Source organism: Acinonyx jubatus, chromosome B4 (assembly GCF_027475565.1).
Source record: "Acinonyx jubatus isolate Ajub_Pintada_27869175 chromosome B4, VMU_Ajub_asm_v1.0, whole genome shotgun sequence".
NCBI lineage: Eukaryota > Metazoa > Chordata > Mammalia > Carnivora > Felidae > Acinonyx > Acinonyx jubatus.
Genome location: NC_069387.1, coordinates 76,358,271 through 76,376,743, shown reverse-complemented (window position 1 = coordinate 76,376,743; position 18,473 = coordinate 76,358,271). Strand labels below are relative to the sequence as shown.

General features: G+C 50.6%; 1 protein-coding gene across 7 annotated transcripts in view; it reads left to right on the top strand.

Moving 5' to 3' along the window:
* GALNT6 (polypeptide N-acetylgalactosaminyltransferase 6) overlaps positions 1 to 16,371 on the top strand; it is a 41,951-nt gene extending 25,580 nt beyond the window's left edge. For 6 of the 7 annotated variants that reach the window (XM_015065709.3, XM_053226253.1, XM_053226255.1 and 3 more), the window contains exons 5-12: positions 2,539 to 2,688; positions 3,753 to 3,987; positions 6,173 to 6,290; positions 7,684 to 7,884; positions 8,391 to 8,522; positions 9,330 to 9,431; positions 10,443 to 10,595; positions 11,847 to 12,161. In XM_015065709.3, coding sequence (XP_014921195.3) covers positions 2,539 to 2,688; positions 3,753 to 3,987; positions 6,173 to 6,290; positions 7,684 to 7,884; positions 8,391 to 8,522; positions 9,330 to 9,431; positions 10,443 to 10,595; positions 11,847 to 11,960 — 1,205 coding nt within the window. In that variant the 3' untranslated portion in view covers positions 11,961 to 12,161. Of the gene's footprint in view, positions 1 to 2,538; positions 2,689 to 3,752; positions 3,988 to 6,172; positions 6,291 to 7,683; positions 7,885 to 8,390; positions 8,523 to 9,329; positions 9,432 to 10,442; positions 10,596 to 11,846; positions 12,162 to 16,224 lie in introns of those variants that run through there. The other variant, XM_053226254.1, reaches the window with a different exon arrangement.
* Positions 16,372 to 18,473: the final 2,102 nt, after the last annotated feature.

Below are 18,473 nucleotides of genomic sequence, written 5' to 3'. Positions count from 1 at the left end.
TCTTAAGTAAGCACTACACCCAACATGGGGCTCAAACTCACAACCCCAAGATCAGGAGTTGCACACTTCACCAACTGAGCCAGCCAGGCACCCCTTTAAGTGCAATTTTAAGCCACAGCAGTGCGATGATCTGATTTATAGTTTGAAGAGATAACTCTGCTGCTCACTGCGCCTGTTATGTCAAGAATGGCTGGAAAGAGTGGTGTAGAGTAGAGGCCAGGAGGCCAGCTAAGACATCATTGCTGGGGTGACCGTGGGGGTGGAGAGAACGAACTGGCAGCACTGGCTGATGCACTGATTGTGGTGGGTGAGAAGAGGGAAGAGTCCAGCATGACTCCTAGGTTAAAGCAGCTGGAGAGATGCCACTACCACAGGCTGACATGGGGAGACTAGAGAGGGGAGGAAATCTGGAGTTTCATTTTAGGCGTGTTAGGTTTGTAGTTCCATTAGACACCCAAGTGAAGATGGCAGGGCCGAGAGAAAAAGACCTAGGAGCCATCTGCAGAGAGATGGTATTTCAAACCATGGGACTGAGTCAGGCAGGTGTGTTAGAGGTCACAGGGGTCTCATAGACTCCAGCCATGAGGAACGGAGCTGGGTTGGGGTGGTGGGGTTTTGAACCTGAATTAGGAGGATAACATCTAGGGGACATAAGAGAGTATGGATGGGCTCAGCTGTGTCTCCACCTTCAGCTCTGCTATACTCATCTCTGGGGCATGTATCCAGTGGGTCCAAGGGTATGACAGGAAGGAGGGGAGTTGTCTCCCACCCCTAGAAGGGCCTGAGGGTGATGCTCAGACTCCCCAGGTCCAGCCTAACCACCTGAGACTGGAAGGAAGGCGTGGGAAAAGGGCTTTGTAGAGCTCAGCACCCCGTGGGGTTCACAGCTCAGCACTTTGCAGTCTCTTACCACAAAACCCACTTCCTGTGATGTTTTGTCCTTGGGTTATCTCCACCACCATGAACTTCCTCTGAGCGCAGTTAAGCCCTAAGGGGAAACATCAGCCATGCTGAGAAGGTGAGGCTCCTGGTTGGGGTTCCTCCCTCCTCCTTCCTGTTAGAGCCGACCCTTGGGGCTATGGTTAGATGATGAGTCTAGGAGCCCCTTGAGGGCAAGAGCCGGACCAGGCCCGACTCTGCCCTGGATAATGTCTGACACCTGGGCAGTGTGTTAGCATGTGTTTGCTGAGTGAGTGCTAGACTCAAGCTGCCGAGTGAGGCTAATTTTGACTTATAAACATCAGGGACAGTACTCGATATTTCAGAACATTTTTAATCTTCGTAGAAAAGATTAAGTAAGAAAGTCAACGTGCAAGCACCTAGTTCAATGACTGGCACATAGTAGGCGCTCAGGTATTTGGGCATAGCGTGTGTGTGTGTGAGAGAGAGAGAGAGATATCAATCACACACCCCCAAAATTGATTTGGGGCCCCACAATTTGTGTAATAACACTGCATGTAAAGCAAGGCCTAAGCCCTGGGCTGATCCCACAGCCCAAAACAGAAAGGACACACTCATCTGTCACATCTGCCTTCAACCTCCTCTTCTGAAACTGTAGGCCACTGCAGTATAGCAGTTAATAAGACATAAGGAGGATCTGGAATAGGTTTCAGGATGGATTGTTTCAGAATAGAGCTATTTTTAAAGCCCTGAGGATTTCAGAATGGATAACAGGGTTGTGAAGTAAGCCCGCACTCAGAAGGAACTGGAGATCTCAGCAGACCCGTCCCTCCCTCCCTTCAGAGAGCCTTCCCCACCTCTCCCCAAATCCAGGATGATTGCATCGGCTGCAGGCTACCCCCAGCCCTGCACTGCTCTGGCAGGTCACTGATTACCTGCCCTGTAATCGCCACTTCCCTGGGCAACAGGCTCACCGTTGTGCCCAGCACAGGGCCGGCCCTTGGTACCTGGTTTTAAATTTGATTGAAAAGCGGCTCAGTGTCTTTTCATCTTCTTAATGATTCCTCCATGCAGAGGAGGAAATAGAGAGGATTCGAGTACGATTCTGGCTGCTGATCCAGCAAGCCAGAAATCGACATTGGTGTGTGCTCCACCTGTCGGCTCACTCAGAGGAGCCTGGGAGATGGGGAGTCCTAGATACCGAGACATGACTGCCACAACCTCCAGGTGTGGAAAGGAGGCCGGAATCACGGTTCCCAGACATGGTGACCCAGAGGATGCAGAGACCAAGGGGCAGCTGGGAGCCTCTGTCGGAAGTTTAAACTTGATTTGAGACCAAAGAAACACAGCTCGGAGGCCCCGGCTCGGAGGTTAGGGAAGGTTCCTAGGGCAACAGGCACAGGATTGGCACGGCATAGCCAGTCTCCTCGCACGGTGGGCTCGGCGTGGCAGGGTTTGCTTGGCCACACACGGGACTTCCTCCTTCCACCCCCTCCCATCCTCGGCGCCCGTGGAATTGCTTAGGTCGGTAGGGGTTCAGGCCTGCTGGGGGCCCGAAAGCGCCCGGCTTGGCACTCACAGGGGGGTTGGGTTTGCCACACGGCAGTGAGCTGGCACCGATGCCCCTGTCCCTTCCAGAGTACTTAAAGGAACAACTGGAGCAGTACGTAAAGAAGCTGCAGATCGTGAGGGTGGTGCGGCAGGAGGAGCGGAAGGGCTTGATCACTGCCCGGCTGCTGGGCGCCAGCGTGGCGCAGGCGGAGGTGCTCACCTTCCTGGACGCCCACTGTGAGTATGGGGGGACCTGGTAGGGGGTGGGGGTGGGGGAGTGTCTGCTCCCCTCCCCCGTCCCCTGGTGGACCGAGGAGCCAGGGCCGGGGCATCCCCGAGGCCCCTGCCGTTCTGGGACTGGAGGTGGCTTGGGATTCACTTCGGCTTCTCGTGCCCTCTTCTCGTCCCAATCCCAAGGATGTTTAACCAGCAGGCACCCATGGCCTTAAAACAACGGTGACCCCACAATTGCTGGCATTGTGCTCTGGAGCCCCAGACTCCTCTCTCCCTCCCTTGCTTGCTCTGTACCTCATTCTGAGCTCAGCCCCTCAGGCCTCCCGTCACCCCTGGGAAGCGGTTTGTGTGGAGCTTTCCCGCAGGGCCACATGGGGACAAAAAGGTCCCCCCCCCCCCCCCCATTGCCCCAAACCCAGACACCTCCCCGCCATTGTCTGGAAAGAAATTGTTCCCTAGAAGTGGTGATATGTATTAGGGAAAGCTCTAGACTGGGAGTCAGGACACCTGGGTTTGCCTTCTGACTCTGTCACTAACCGCCTCGGTTTCCTGATCTGTAAAGTGGGAATGAGGGTGTCGACCATACTCACCAACAGATTTACTACTCCAAATAAAGTAATCTATGCAGTTCCCTGAAGATCTCAAAGGGCCAGACAAGTGAAAGGGATTATTATTCCACAAGTGGAGCTGGAGCTTGGGGTGTGGTCCCTCTGGGACAGGAGACACCCCCTTCTGAAATCCACACAGTGGATAGTTAGAAACCCTGAAGTCACCCATCTGGGGCCTTCCCTGTGCTTTGGATCGTTTGAGTTGACCATGTTACTCCCCGCCAGCCCTCCATCCTTCTCTTCAGAGTTACCTCCGCCTTTTGGTTGGGGGCGGGGGCCGGAGAGGAGGGTCTCGGGAGACGTCTCTGCTTCCTATAGCTGTGGAGCTTGCCTACGTTTCTCTAACACTAGGGAGTGTGTGGAAGGTTCTCTCGTCCTCCCGAGTCTCCCTGCGGGCGTGGGGCCTGGGCTTGGCTGTGGGTGCGACCCTGACTGCTGTCTCCCGGTCCCGGCTTGCAGGCGAGTGCTTCCATGGCTGGCTGGAGCCCCTCCTGGCTCGCATTGCTGAGGACGAGACGGTGGTGGTGAGCCCAGACATCGTCACCATCGACCTGAACACTTTCGAGTTCTCCAAGCCCGTCCCGAGGGGCAGGGTCCACAGCCGTGGCAACTTTGACTGGAGTCTGACCTTTGGCTGGGAGGCTCTGCCCGCACATGAGAAGCAGAGGCGCAAAGATGAGACCTACCCCATCAAGTAAGGACCATGGCCTGCTGAGCCCCACGCCGGCCCCGGGGGACCTGGACCGTCTTACGTCCATATTTATCAGGCACTCTAGGAAGCACTTGACATATTTTCCTTAATCCTCACCCCCTCTGAGGTGGGTACGGGCTGCTGTACAGGCTCCTAGTGATGAGCAATCAGCCTCAGATTAGGCAGCTAGCAGTTGGTGGAATAGGAAAGCCATCGTGGCCGGCCTGACCCGAAGCCCATGCTGCTAACTGCAACACCGCGCGCTGCCTCACGCCATAGCTGCTTGCTCTTCCTCACCACTTAGTGTGTGCCAGGCGCTGACCGAAGGCTTTCTGTAGGTCCTCTGTTTATTCCTCCCCACACGTGGAAGGCTGTGACTGGCGCCTGCAGAGGTGCTGAGAGATGGTGGGTAGAGGTCACTGTTGAATAGCCCTTGTAGGTCACCACCTTTGAAAAGACTGAAAACGTATTAAAAGAAAATGGACAAGTGTTCTGCACTTGGGTACAGTTGCCCTGAACTTTCTTGGTAAAGGGCCAGATAGCGTATAGTTTAGGACCTTCCAGCTGCATGCAGTCTGTTGCACGTTACTCTCTGTTGGTTTGGGGTTTTTTTGTTGTTGTTCGTTTGCTTTCGTTTAACAGCCGTTTAAAAAGGTAGAAACCTTTCTTTGCCCAGAGCCTTGTGAAGCCAGGCCAGCTCTGGCCCATAGACCATAGTTTGCCCACCCCTGAGCTATAGGGTGGATGCTTAAAAGTTTACCCTCTGTTTAATGCCCAGCTAGGTCTGCCCCTCATTCACCTCCTGCCCTTCCCTCTCCGGATTGCCGGTTGGTGTTGCTAGAGACCACAAGTTTATTTTATTTTAATAAATAAGTTGAGGGAGACCCTCAAGAAGAAGTAGGTTAGCTCCGAAGTGCTCACCTGAGTCCCAGGGCTTTCTGAGGCTTTCCAGGCCTTACTTGGGATGGCTTAGGATGCCTGGGAGAGGTCAGAAGCAGTGACAGAAGGCCCGCCTGAGCATGACTCCTGATTGAAACTCCTTCCAGAAAGTGGCTCTGGGAGCCAACTCCTACTTCAGGGTGGCGAGAGCATCCATAGGGTAACACTAAGGTCAGGCTCCTTGACCAATCAGTCCAGTGAGCACTGACTGAGCCCCTGCTGCATAGAAAGCACCTTGATAGGTTCTAGGTGGATAGAGAAGGTTTTAGGATCTTTCTGCTTGATTGTAGCACATGGAGCCGCCCACTGAGGGCAGCAAAGCCCAATCCAAGCCAGGCTGGCCAGGGTGCAGATGCCAACAGCTAGTGATTATATATAGACTCCTGCCCTTGTCTTCCTCAGGCTCCGACCCTGCCTTCAACTCTTGGCCCCGCCTGTCTTATGAGCAACGTGGTATCTGAAATCTAGAAATGGGACGTTTCTACCAATTTCCCCTACAGTGGATCTGTACCTCTCTGCCTTTGTCTGAAAGCCAGAAGCTCCTTGGAACCTCCAAATGCTCCCGTTAGTCCAAACTGAGCTTAATTTCACCTCACTTCCTACTCTGTTTCCAGGAGCACCTGTTACCGGTTTCCTTTGTTCAAAGCAGCTGGCAGCTTTCCTGAAAGCTAAAATTTCTGGTGCGGAAGGACTAGGCCCTACTAACACGCCTTTCTAATCCCTAGAAAGGACTGGGGATTCTGAAACAGAAGGGGGTCCATCCAGGTCATATTCGTTCGTTCGTGGTTTGAATCCTATTTCCAAAGACCATTCCACCCAGCTTCTGATAATGGAGTTACTACTGTGCTCTAGGAACTTTGCTGCCCCAAAGCAGACAAAAGCAGTCTGCTTCTAGACTGAGCTCTCAGACAGTGAGAGCTTTCTAGGCTGCGTAACTAACGTGCACATGGGCCCTGGTGGCCGGTGCTTAATAGATCCTACCTTGAACGAACGCATCAGTGCCTTTCAGAAGGAGTGATGATAATCACATCTCTCCTTGACCTGGTCCCAGAAGGTGGAGAGAACACAACAGAGCTCTGTAAATATTTGCTGAAGGAATGAGTCCATGGAAGAGGGGCTGCATATCCCAGGAAGGAAGAAAGGAGGCAGGGAGTGGCCGGGCTTTAGCTAACACCGGCTCCTCAGCTTTCCGCACCAGGCTTCTACGCGTCGTCCCCGCCAAAAGATGCTTCTCCCTCTGTCTCCCCAGATCCCCGACGTTTGCTGGCGGCCTCTTCTCCATCTCCAAGTCCTACTTTGAGCACATCGGTACCTATGATAATCAGATGGAGATCTGGGGAGGGGAGAACGTGGAAATGTCCTTCCGGGTGAGAGTGAAGAGGGCTTCATGGGGGAGCCACGGTGTCCCGGGGGGACAGCCTGAGGCCCTGTCTCTCAGGCAGCGGCAGCCTCGGGGATATCACATCTGGAGGTGGACTTAGAAGGGTGGCTGTTTCCTGTCCTGGTGTCCGTCCCCTTTCCTCTGTTCCCCCACCCCCATCCGTGGCAATCAGATTGGACAACGTGGACCAAATTACTGGGCAGACCTCCTCAGAGAGAAGGGATACTAGTGGTAAAGGACCTGGATACCTGGGGACTGGAGACATCTTTTGTGAGGTCTGTGGGAAAAGTGGGAGCATGAAGGTGGAACAGGGCAGTCAGCAGTCGCTGTCCTTTCTCAGGAAAAGTCGGGTTTCCCTTTCCAAGTTAGAGGGCACAAGCCCTGGTAGCCTTGGAAATTTCCTACCCTCTGCTCAGAAAGCTCTGTGTTACTGAAGGTGACGGCCCAAACTCTCATGGACCCCAGAACTCTGAGGGATTCCAGGAATAAGGCAACTCAGGACTAGGTTAGGAAGAAAGAATTTCCTCTCCGTGAAATCCACACAGATCCCCGCACCGGAGGAGAGGTAATTAGCAAGTAGATGAGCTCGTTCATGAAGTCACCTCTCGCCGTGCCTGCACAGATTAATCACATCATTGATGCCTGTGTGACTGTGACTGTGGTCATGGAGCTCTGTCGCTGCTATACTAAAACGAATAACAACATGCTTACTAATCTAAAACCTAAGAAAGAGGACACGGGTGGGAGGGATGTCTTAAACCAGCCCACTGGCATAGAGAAGGGTAGCCAGGTCAGTCACCAGAATCAGAAGATTCTGATTGCAGGTTCATCCATGAGCCTCAGATCTCTGTTCAGTCTCTTCCCTAGGCAGCTAATGTGCTAGAAGTCCGGGCGACTACCACAGCGCACCCGGGAGTTGACTACCCTTGCTATGATTGATGCGCCAGGGCTCTGATGGGGTCACAAGCCTCTTGGTTTGAGGGAGCTTGAGTTTTCAGTAACGCCTGGGTGAGCGGATAAACTCAGCATTCCCAGGTCAACACGCCAAGTGCCTAGAGCTTAGAGGAGGTATTCAGACACAAAGTCAGGCGACTGTCCGTTCTCTACAGTGGGCCCTGACAACCCTCAGGACCCCACAAATTTCCATTTGCTTAAATCGGAGTTGAACTAACACTAGAGCTAGAAATTGCATAGTCACGGCCTAGGAAGAATCCTGGTCAATGTCCTTTTTTTTGCCCCCCTTGGAAGAGAGAGCAACATTGCCCTGAGTTCTTAGACCTGGGACCCTAGTACCCTGGGGACAGAACAGAGCTACTTGGGGGAGGGGACAGTGACCCACTACTCCCCTGAAGGCCCTATCTGGTGTCCTCTTGTGGCAGGTGTGGCAGTGTGGGGGCCAAATGGAGATCATCCCCTGCTCTGTGGTAGGCCACGTGTTCCGCACCAAGAGCCCTCACACCTTCCCCAAGGGCATCAGTGTCATTGCTCGCAACCAAGTGCGCCTGGCTGAGGTCTGGATGGATAGCTACAAGGAGATCTTCTATCGGAGAAATCTGCAGGCAGCAAAGATGGCCCAAGAGGTGAGAGGAAATGGTGCTCGGGACGTGTTTGGGTGAAGAGAAGTGCAGAATCCCAGACCATAGTCAAGGGCTGAGTGGTGGAGGCCCACCCATCGCTACCATCTGGTGCCTTCCTTTACCCCTCAGACCCTGTGAGCTAGAGCCCAGAGAGGCCAGATTTTGAAGGCTAGTGAATGGGAGGAGCTTTTGTTGGTCCCGCCTAGAGAGTCTTGGCATTTTAAGAAGGGCTTTGCTCTGAGAGACTTGGAATTGAGGTCTGGGAGAAAACTGATAGGAAAGTCAGGAGATGCAGGAGGAGGGGAGCTATGGGTGGGCATCCCAAAGCCAAGACAGGGAGCTTGGGTTTAGATGTGGGGCTAAGCCAGTAGCCCCAACAGGATCTGAGCAGGGATGAGCAGGAGACCCATTCTGGGAGAAAGTGGCCCCAGAAACTCTTGCCTACTTCAACCATACAAGAAGGTCAAGGCTGGTGGTACTCACCCTTTGGGGGCTGGCTCGGTTGACAGAAATCCTTCGGTGACATTTCGGAACGACTGCAGCTGAAGGAACGACTACATTGTCGCAACTTTTCGTGGTTCCTGCACAACATCTACCCAGAGATGTTTGTTCCCGACCTGAAGCCCACCTTCTACGGAGCTGTAAGTCTTAAAAACCAGCTTGCCCACCCATCATCACAGAAGCCCGGGGAGTGGTCCAAGACCACTTACCCCACAGACGGATGGCAAACAAGAATTGATTTTTACTCTCTACACTCCTTTATCCAAAGGAGTACTGGAAGGCCACTTTGGGGCTTCTAGAGATAGCTCAAACCTTGCAAGGGGGAAACAGCCCATAAGCAGTGGTTCTCAAACATTCACCTGCATCAGAATCATGTTACAACACAGATTGCTGGGACATCTGTGTGGCTTAGTCAGTTGAGCATCCAACTCTTGATTTTGGCTCATGCTGTGATCCCAGGGTTGTGGGATCGAGCCCCACATCGGGCTCCGCGCTGAGCACGAAGCCTGTTTGGGATTCTCTCCCTCAGTCTCTCTCTCTCCCTCTGTGCCCCCCCCCCCCTCCCAAACACACACACACAGAATGCTGATTCAGTAGGACTGGAACGGGGCCTGAGAGTTCCTGTTTCTAACAAGTCCTCAGGTGGCACTGACAGTCTGGGGATCCCACTTTGAGAACCATTGCTCATAAGGAAATTCACACATGCTGAGGGGCTTCTCACAGAGACCTGGCAGCCCGGGAGCTTGCCCAGCCTGCCTGTGCCCAGACTTTAGGCGAAGCCCCTCACTTCGCTATGAACTCCTGGCATCTGGGTTGATGAGCAGAGGAGGAAAATCACAGAGGGGAAATCCAGCCCTGCAAATTTATTCCAGCTGAGCCCCACACCGCACACCAGAAAATTCCTAACTGTGTTATCCTCGTTCCCCTCTGTCCTCACCATTCTGCAGATCAGGAACCTTGGCATCGATCAGTGCCTGGATGTGGGTGAGAACAACCATGGGGGGAAACCCCTCATCATGTACACCTGCCACGGCCTTGGTGGCAACCAGGTACGCAGCCGCACCTTACCGGGCAGGCCCCAGAGAAGCCTGCTTCTTGAACAACTCCTCTTTTCACAGACCCCTTTCTCCGCTCAGAATCATCCTTTCCTGAGGACTGGGGTCAGGGAGATCCAGGGAAAGGAGGAGATACCACCCCTGCCCTCAGAAAGCTCCCAGTCCGAGGGGGAATATATGATGCAGGCAGACAAGGTCTGAAGGATGAAGCAGGGACATCTGGGGAGCACTGGGCATCAGTGGTAGGTGCTAGAGAGGGAGTGGGAGGGGACGATTGTCAATCAGGAAGGCCTTCTGGAGGGTGCCAGCTACTAGGCAAAGTTTGAGAGGAACCGTGGAAACTTTCTGAGCACTTGCTCTCCCCCGCGCTCTGCTTCAAAGCCTCCCCTGCCCAGAAGCTAGCGCTCTGATTCTGTCACCCAGCAGTGACCCCAAAACAACCATCTACCGACATGTCACAGTAACCTGGCATCCTGGGAATGTACCCCGTGCTTTCCAGTGCCCAGAGCTTCCCTGAGCAATAATTAGTCCTCAGTCCTCCCCCACCCCCAGTCCCTCAGTGTTTGGGTAAGTAAGAGGCACCTGACACGGAGCCAAAGCAAGGCAAGGGACACTGAACAGGCTGCCAACATACTCAATCCAAACAAAATCATTATAAGCCATTTCCTGTACCGCTGGCCTGCATGATGATTTGAGGTGGTACGTTGGCGAGCATTTTTTTTTTTAATTTTAAACCAAGGAACTAGCATATCAAGCCCACGATCTCACAGATCGCATGTAAAATGGAGTTCAGTTTTCAATGATTTTAAAGAAAAAATCTTACGCAATGATTATTCCGGTAAAGCCTCGATACGGTAAGAGACCCGAAGGTGGCGCGGGGATCGCGGCAGTCTTGGCACTCAGTCACTCTCTTCCCTCAGAGGTCATCTCTGGCTGGAATCTTAGGGCGGTTGGCCCCGGAAGGTAGTGGGCAAACTCTCCGCCTCCCCTTGTCTTGACTCCTAGTACTTTGAGTACACAACCCAGAGGGACCTACGCCATAACATCGCGAAGCAGCTGTGTCTACACGCCAGTGCCGGCACTCTGGGCCTGCGGAGCTGTCACTTCACTGGCCAAAACAGCCAAGTCCCCAAGGATGAGGAGTGGGAATTGACCCAGGTGAGTCAGCAGCCCCGGGAGGCTCGGAATCTAGAACCTGAGGCCACGACTGCCCCCCCACCCCCTCCTCGTTTTCTGCACCTTGTGCCTGAGATGCCGTGTGGTGGATCAAAACGACGGAGGGAGGGGCACCTGGGTGGCTCAGTCGGTTGAGCGTCCAACTTAGGCTCAGGTCACGATCTTGCGGTCCGTGAGTTCGAGCCCTGTGTCGGGCTCTGGGCTGATGGCTCAGAGCCTGGAGCCTGCTTCCGATTCTGTGTCTCCCTCTCTGTCTGCCCCTCCCCCGTTCATGCCCTGTCTCTCTGTGTCTCAAAAATAAATAAAACGTAAAAAAAAAAAAAAAAAAAAAAAAAAAAAACGACGGAGGGAGTGTGGAGAAAGTGGGCTCGGTCACAGGCAGGGTCCTCAGGGCCCAGGTAGCGTCCGGTGAAGTCTTAGTTCCAGCTGATAGAGAGCTGGGGTTAGGAGTTGTGGTCCATGGCCATCTCTGTCGTGGCTCCAGTATTTTTAGGCCGAACCCAACTAGATGAAGGTGAAGTCACTTATGGTTGCCGCCTGGCCTCCGTGTGCCGGTACATACACTGGGTGTGGGTAATCTTGCAGACCCTCTTCCCAAGTGGGTGGTGGCCCCACGTGTCTAGATGAGCCAGCTGGAGCTCAGCAAGTGTGTGACTGGCCCGAGCCCCATCACTAGTAAATGGCTGGCCTGGGATTCAGACCAAGATCCTTCTGGCTTAAAAGCACAGGTTCTTTCTAGTACACTACACTGCCTCAGGGTACCGAATGTCATCTCTACAATACTGGTCCCAGACTAGCACCGCCAGTGAGCCTCCATACCCCACCCTACCCCAATCTTTAGGCCTTGGCTTAGGGGAAAAGGAACCTAATTTTGGGCCTGCATGGAAGGGAAGAGTCAAAATATGATCAAAGGCAGAAAGTGGGGGTATGCAGCAGCGGCTCAGGGCTCTGAGCCTGGCCGTCCAGAGGAGGGGTTCTCGAAAGCATGAGCCCCACGGTCCTGCCGTTCAGCTGAAGCCAGCAGTGGGGAATTGACACTGGCTACAGGTGGAAACTCAGGAATGCATCCCATCAGGGTATCTGGCATCCAAAGAAAGAAATTTGGAAATGTCCTCTTTGGGCCTTGCTGCATTTCCCTTGCTTTTTATTTATTGCCCCCTGTCTAATTCCCCGCCTAGTAGCACTGTTAGAGATCTGAGGCCCAGGCTGACCCTTTGCTGTGTCATCTTTTAGGACCAGTTAATCAGGAACTCAGGATCTGGTACCTGCTTGACATCTGAGAACAAAAAGCCAGCCATGGCCTCCTGCAATCCCAGTGACCCCCACCAGCACTGGCTCTTCGTCTAAGCTCCTCATCACCCCCACAGGAGTTCCCACAAGCCTCTCAGGAAACAGGACTTTGGGGAACCTGATGTTTGAGAACCTGATTATCAGCTTCTCAGTAGGCCTTAAAGATGGGTTTCTTTTTTTTTTTTTTTTTAAGTAAAATAAGGTATTTTATTATTGTTTTAATGTGCATTTCTTGGTGATTAAACACTTTTTCCACAAGTTTTGTATAAGTTTTTAAAATTTTAATTTAAATCCAAGTTAATGGGTGCCTGGTTGGCTTAGCCACATCCAACTGCAGCTCGGGTCATGATCTGACAGTTCGTGAGTTCGATCCCTGCATCGGTCTCTGTGTTGACAGCTCAGAGCTTGGAGCCTGCTTCAGATTCTGTCTCCTTCTCTCTCTGCCCCTCTCTGCTTGTGGTCTGTGTGTCTCTCTCTCAAAAATAACTAAACATTAAACTAAACTAAACTAAACTAAAATAAATATAAAATAAAATAAAATAAGATAAAATAAATAAATCCCAGTTAGTTAACATATAGTGTAATAATGGTTTCAGGAGACTTTAATGATTCATCACTTAAACTATAATACCTAGTACCCCAACAAATGCCATCATTTTCTCTTTTTTAATGTTTATTTTTGAGAAACAGAGAGGAGAGAGACAGAGTGTGAGCAGGGGAGGGGCAAAGAGGGGGAGACACAAAATCCAAAGCAGGCTCTAGGCTCTCAGCTGTCAGGACAGAGCCCGATGCAGGGCTCCAACTCACCGGCTGTGAGATCACGACCTGAGCCAAAGTTGGATGCCCAACCAACTGAGCCAGGTGCACCCCAACAAGTGCCTTCCTTAATGCCCATCACCCATTTAGCCCATCCCCCTCCATCCACCTCCCCTCCAGCAACCCTCAGGTTCTATGTATTTAAGAGTCTCTTATGGTTTGTCTCCCTCTCTGTTTTTATCTAATTTTCCTTCCATTCCCCTATTTTCATCTGTTTTGTTTCTTAAATTCCACATATGAGTGAAATCATATGATATTTATCTCTCTCTGACTGACTTACTATTTTACTTAACATAATACGTTTCTAGTTTCATCCACATTGTTGCAAATGGCAAGATTTTATTCTTTTTGATCGTGGAGTAATATTCCATTGTGTGTGTGTGTGTGTGTGTGTGTGTGTGTGTGTGTGTGTGTGTATCACATCTTCTTTATCCATTCGTCAGTTGATGGACATTTATCCCATGGATAAATGCCTAGTAGTGCAATTGCTGGGTCGTAGGGTAATTCTATTTTTAGTTTTTTGAGGAACTTTCATACTGTTTTCCAGAGTGGCTGCACCAGCTTGCATTCCCACCAGCAATGCAAAAGAGATCCCCTTTCTCTGCATCCTCATCAACATCTGTTTTTTCCTGAGTTGTTAATTTTAGCCATTCTGACAGGTGCGAGGTGGTACCTCATTGTGGTTTTGATTTGTATTTCCCTGATGATGAGTGATGTTGAGCATCTTTTCATGTGCGTGTTCAGCCATCTGGATGTCTTCTTTGGAAAAGTGTCTGTTCATGTCTTTTGCCCATTTTTTCACTGGATTGTTTGATTTTTGGGTGTTGAGTTTGGTAAGATCTTTATAGATTTTGGATACTAACCCTTTATCCGACATGTCATTTGCAAATATCTTCTCCCATTCCATCGGTTGCCTTTTAGTTTTGTTGATTGCTTCCTTCGCTTTACAGAACGTTTTTATCTTGATGAGGTCCCATAGTTCATTTTTGCTTTTGTCTCCCTTGCCTCAGGAGACGTGTCTAGTAAGAAGTTGCTGTGGCCGAGGTCCAAGAGGTTGTTGCCTGTTCTCTCCTCTAGGATTTAGATGGTTTCCTGTCTTACATTTAGATCTTGCATCCTTTTTGAATTTATTTTGGTGTATGGTGTAAGACAGTGGTCCGGATTCATTCTTCTGCATGTCACTGTCCAGTTTTCCCAACACCATTTGCTAAAGAGACTGTCTTTTTTCCATTGGCTGTTCTTCTCTGTTGAAGATTAGTTGGCCATACATGTGTGGGTCCATTTCTGGCTTCTCTATTCTGTTCCATTGATCTATGTGTCTGTCTTTGTGCCAGGACCATACTGTCTCGATGATTACAGCTTTGTGATACAGCTTGAAGTCCAGAATTGTGATGCCTCCAGCTTTGGTTTTGTTTTCAACATTGCTTTGGCCATTTGGGGTCTTTTCTGGCTCCATACAAATTTTAGGATTGTTTGTTCTAGCTCTGTGAAGAATCCTGGTGTTCTTTTGATAGAGATCGCATTGAATGTGTAGATTGCTTTGGGTAGTATCGACATTTTAACAATATTTGTTCTTCTAGTCCACGAGCATGGAATGTTTTTCCATTGCTTTGTGTCTTCTTCAATTTCTTTCATAAGCTTTAGATAGTTTTCAGTGTATAGATCTTTTACCTCTTTGGTTAGGTTTATTCCTAGGTATTTTATGGTTTTCGGTGCAATTGTAAATGGGATCGATTGCTTGATTTCTGTTGCTTCATTATCGGTGTATAAAAATGCAGCCGATTTCTGTATGTTCATTTTATACCCTGCGACTTGGCTGAATTCATGTATCGGTTCTAGCAGTTTTTTGGTGGAGTCTTTCGGGTTTTCCATGTCGAGTATAAAGATGGATTTGTAAACCCAGTGGATATCAAGGCAGGACCTTCCTATTCCTTGCAGCATCACAGAGCCCATTCTCTTTGCTCCACATTGATGGAAGAAACACTCAGAACATGTGATACTTGGCTTAGAGCTTGCCTTCTGTCCTAGAAACATACTTCCAAGCAGAGAAGGCAGGCTGGGTAGGGCCCAGGGCAGCAATGCTGAGTTCAAGAAAAGTACCTCTGAGGCCAAGTCCTGGGTCCCTGGTCATGTAGAGCAGCCACAGAACTAGTGAAATAGTACAGAGGTCTACAGCAGTCTCCCTGCGAATATTGGAGCTGAGTAATTTACAGAAAACACTCTAACAAGAATCCTTTAGCTTACTTCGTCTGCATAGTAACCCTGTGAGAAAGACAGGAGGGGAACCACCTTGCCCATTTTACAGATAAGAAAGTAGAGGCAGGGAAAGATAAAGGGGCTTGTCTGTAGTCCCACAGCTAGTGGATGGCGGGAGCGGAGACTGAGACTTGATTTGGAATGCCGGCTGAGCCAGCGCTCCTTGCACCACACCACAGTAATGCTAGACACCTAGCCATCAGCCTTCCCATTCTCTCGTCCCTCCATGCCAATCACTTCTGACTGGCGGGTCTCTGTAAAGCCTAGAACGGTGGAGCCAGGTAGCCATGAGGGAGGCCATATTTGGGGATCCTGGGACGTTCGTGTTGAAAGCCAGCTCATGGAGCCCGGGATTCTCAGGTCTAAGTCCTAGAAGCCTTGTTTCAGTGCCCCATCTATACTGTAGATGAAAAGCCAAGTGGCAATGGGTGAAGTTGAGGGCAGGTGAGGGCAATGCCCAGCAGCCCCTGAACCTCTAAAGGTCTGTGAGCACCATTTGAAACCATCGTTTTAGTCCAGCCCTATCGTTTTCATATTGTGAAACCGAGGCCAGATAAGGGAAGTAATTTGTCCAATGCCACACAGCAAGGTATTGGCAACCTGAGGCCCTGGGAAGTCTGAGGCAGTAGGGACAGTGTGTAGAATTGAGCAGGACTGCTTAACTGGCCTTGAGTGCTGTGCCCACATGAAGTTTCCACGTTGAGCAGACCCAGCATGCATGTCAGCTCTTCTCCAAGCAAGTTGGACCCCACCATACGTGGCCACCTTGTCTGAACTAGAGAGCCCAGCTGCCTAGAGGAAGACTCACACTCCTTCCAGAAGGGCTTCTGACTTTCCATAGCAGGCTGTCATCTTGGGCATTACCACAAGAGGGTGCCATGGGACCGCAGCTGCCTCTCCCTGCACAACTCCCACGGCAGGAGGTCTCCTAAGTTGCTGAGAGCCTTCAGGACCCTGTGGAGAAAACATTCTGGGGGTAGCCTAGCCAGAGGGAGAGTGGAGAGTGGCCAGGATGTGGCCAGGATGTGGCCAGGGGTGGGCAAAGTAAAAACTTGCTGGCAAAAATTGGACACGAGGTCCCAGGGAAAATAAAGGGTTTATGGCATTGGTAAAGGAAACTTACCACTGGTTCCTCCTCCCCCATAGTGTCCCTTAGCTGATCTGCTGGAGAATCAGTTGGCTCAGGCTGTGTAGAGCCACACACATCACCTCTGAAAAGTTCTGTCACATCACTGTCTCTTGTCCCCAGACATCCCTGTGGCCCCTAATCTAGCCTACATAGTGTGTGTCAAGCCCATGTGGACACGAGCAGGTGTAAGATGCGGCTTCTCCTCCACGGAGCTCATACCCTAGAGCTGGCGAAGCAGCTGCAAGCAAGTCAGGACCAGCCTGGAGATGTTCAGAGATGCGCCAGGTGAGATGGAAAGAACGACTCCTTCCATTTAGGGGAGTCAGGGAAGGCCTCACAAAGATGGTGACATTTGACCTTTGACCTCAGGGGTGGGTCCTTAGGTGGGATCCCACACAAGCAACCATCGAGACTCAGAAGAGTCACAGAGAGACAAAGGTACAAGTGGATCTGACAAACCAAGGGGACATCAGGGTGAAGGAGTGGTGGATGTAGAAGCTAGAGGATGGGGACCGCATTGTGACTTTCATGGGACCTAAGCCCTTTTGTCTTCATAAAAAAAAAAAAATTTTTTTTAATTACGTTTCACAACCGCATTGGTATAAAAATGAATATAATCCAGGCTGATGGTATTCATTTTATTTCTTCTGATTTTAAAAGAAATGAAAACTTTGTGGGCCCTAAAAGTGTTGTGGGCCCTAGGCACTGTGCCTGCTGTGCCTATGGGATAAGTCGCCCTGCAGAACAGTGGGTTGGGACCCAAGTGAGAAGACTTTGAAGGCCATGCTAATTCGGGTAAACCATAGGGAGCCAGAGATCCCAACTCTAATCCTTGCTTTATCTTTGGTTGCATTAAGGATCCAAACATTTATCAGGTGTTGATTGTTTGCCATTTATCCCATATCCTTCATGCTCTTATGGCTTCACTCAACAGCTCTCCAGCCAATATTATGATATACGCCCAACCAAGGTGGCCTGTTTAGTGCCAAGTTTCCTCACCCCTGTGCAAAAGCAGTATAATCTCTCCCAGGGGCAGTTACTCCCAGCTAAGAGTAACTCACAGGGAATGAGAGGTGCAGCAGAAGAGAGGAAGAAACCACATACGACACCTAGAGAGTAGGTCCAGATTGGGGAGTGAGGGGAGGACTAGGGGAGATAGGTGGTCAAGAAGAGGGAGAGGGCACTGATGGGGTGATACAAGACTTTGTGGCCTCCCCTTAGCTGGGGCTGGCCTCACCCTACCCCAGTATCTGCACTGTTCCTTAAGATTCACCCCTCTGCTCATTCTCAGAGTTCACCTAAAACCTTAACACCTTGCTTACATCTTCCTTAAAACCTTGATGCTGTGCTCCTATCCCGATTCCCGAAGATTCTCACTGTAGCGTTAAATGGCTGGTCCCTCCTGGGGCTCTATTTCCTACTTGAAGAATATTGGCGCCATTGCCCAAAATAGCCAAATACCCCAGGAGAGATTCTTATTGTTAATTACAAAAGTAATGGTGTAGAGGAGCCAAACGATACCGAAAAACATGAGTTTAAGAAGTGAAATTGATCCTCACGATGCCTCCATACCTCTTGACTCATTCCCTAGAAGTACCAACTTCCGGGTATAAACCCTTTCATACCCTTTTTCTGTGAATAACAAGTACACACATACCCAGTACCGTATCATTTGCAATTTGATGTCTTCATCTAATATCCCAAGGACATCTTTTCATGTCAGTTCATTAAAGTCTAACTCATTCTTTTTAAAAGCTGGAGAGTGCCCCATCATTTGGTTAAACCTAATTTCTTTCACCTTTCCCTGCTGATGAACACTTGGGATTTTTTTTCCCAATCCTGCGACAACTTGGTGACAACCTCTACCATAACCCGCGTCCTTGTACATTTATTTTTGTGCCTGTGTCTCTTTCAAAAGGATTGCAATCCTAGAATTAGAATTGCTTGGCCAGAAGAAACACAATGCCTCAACATTTAAACCACAACTACTGTCTACGTCTGGCCCGAACGGTGAAAATGGGAGTGTGACCAGCAGTGGAGATGAGGCTGGGGCATGCAGACTAGGCACCGGTTGCTGGTTGCGAGGGCCTTAAGTGTCGTCCCTGAAGACTTTGGTTTTTATGCAAACACAGATTGGGTGGCCCTAGGCCAAGGGTACGCAGGTGAGTGTGACATCGACGGCGCCCTTAGAGGCTTACTTTGGAGTATGTGATATTGAGGGGTCATGTTTAGGTGGCCCTAAAGGCCTCCTCTTGGGCTTCTCATCCTGGACCTAGAGCTGGCTTCTTAACTAGGGAGGTGGGGAGAGGATGGCCAAAGAGGCCCAGTTCCCCAGCCCAGCTCAGCTCAGCCTCTTCCCCATCTGCTTT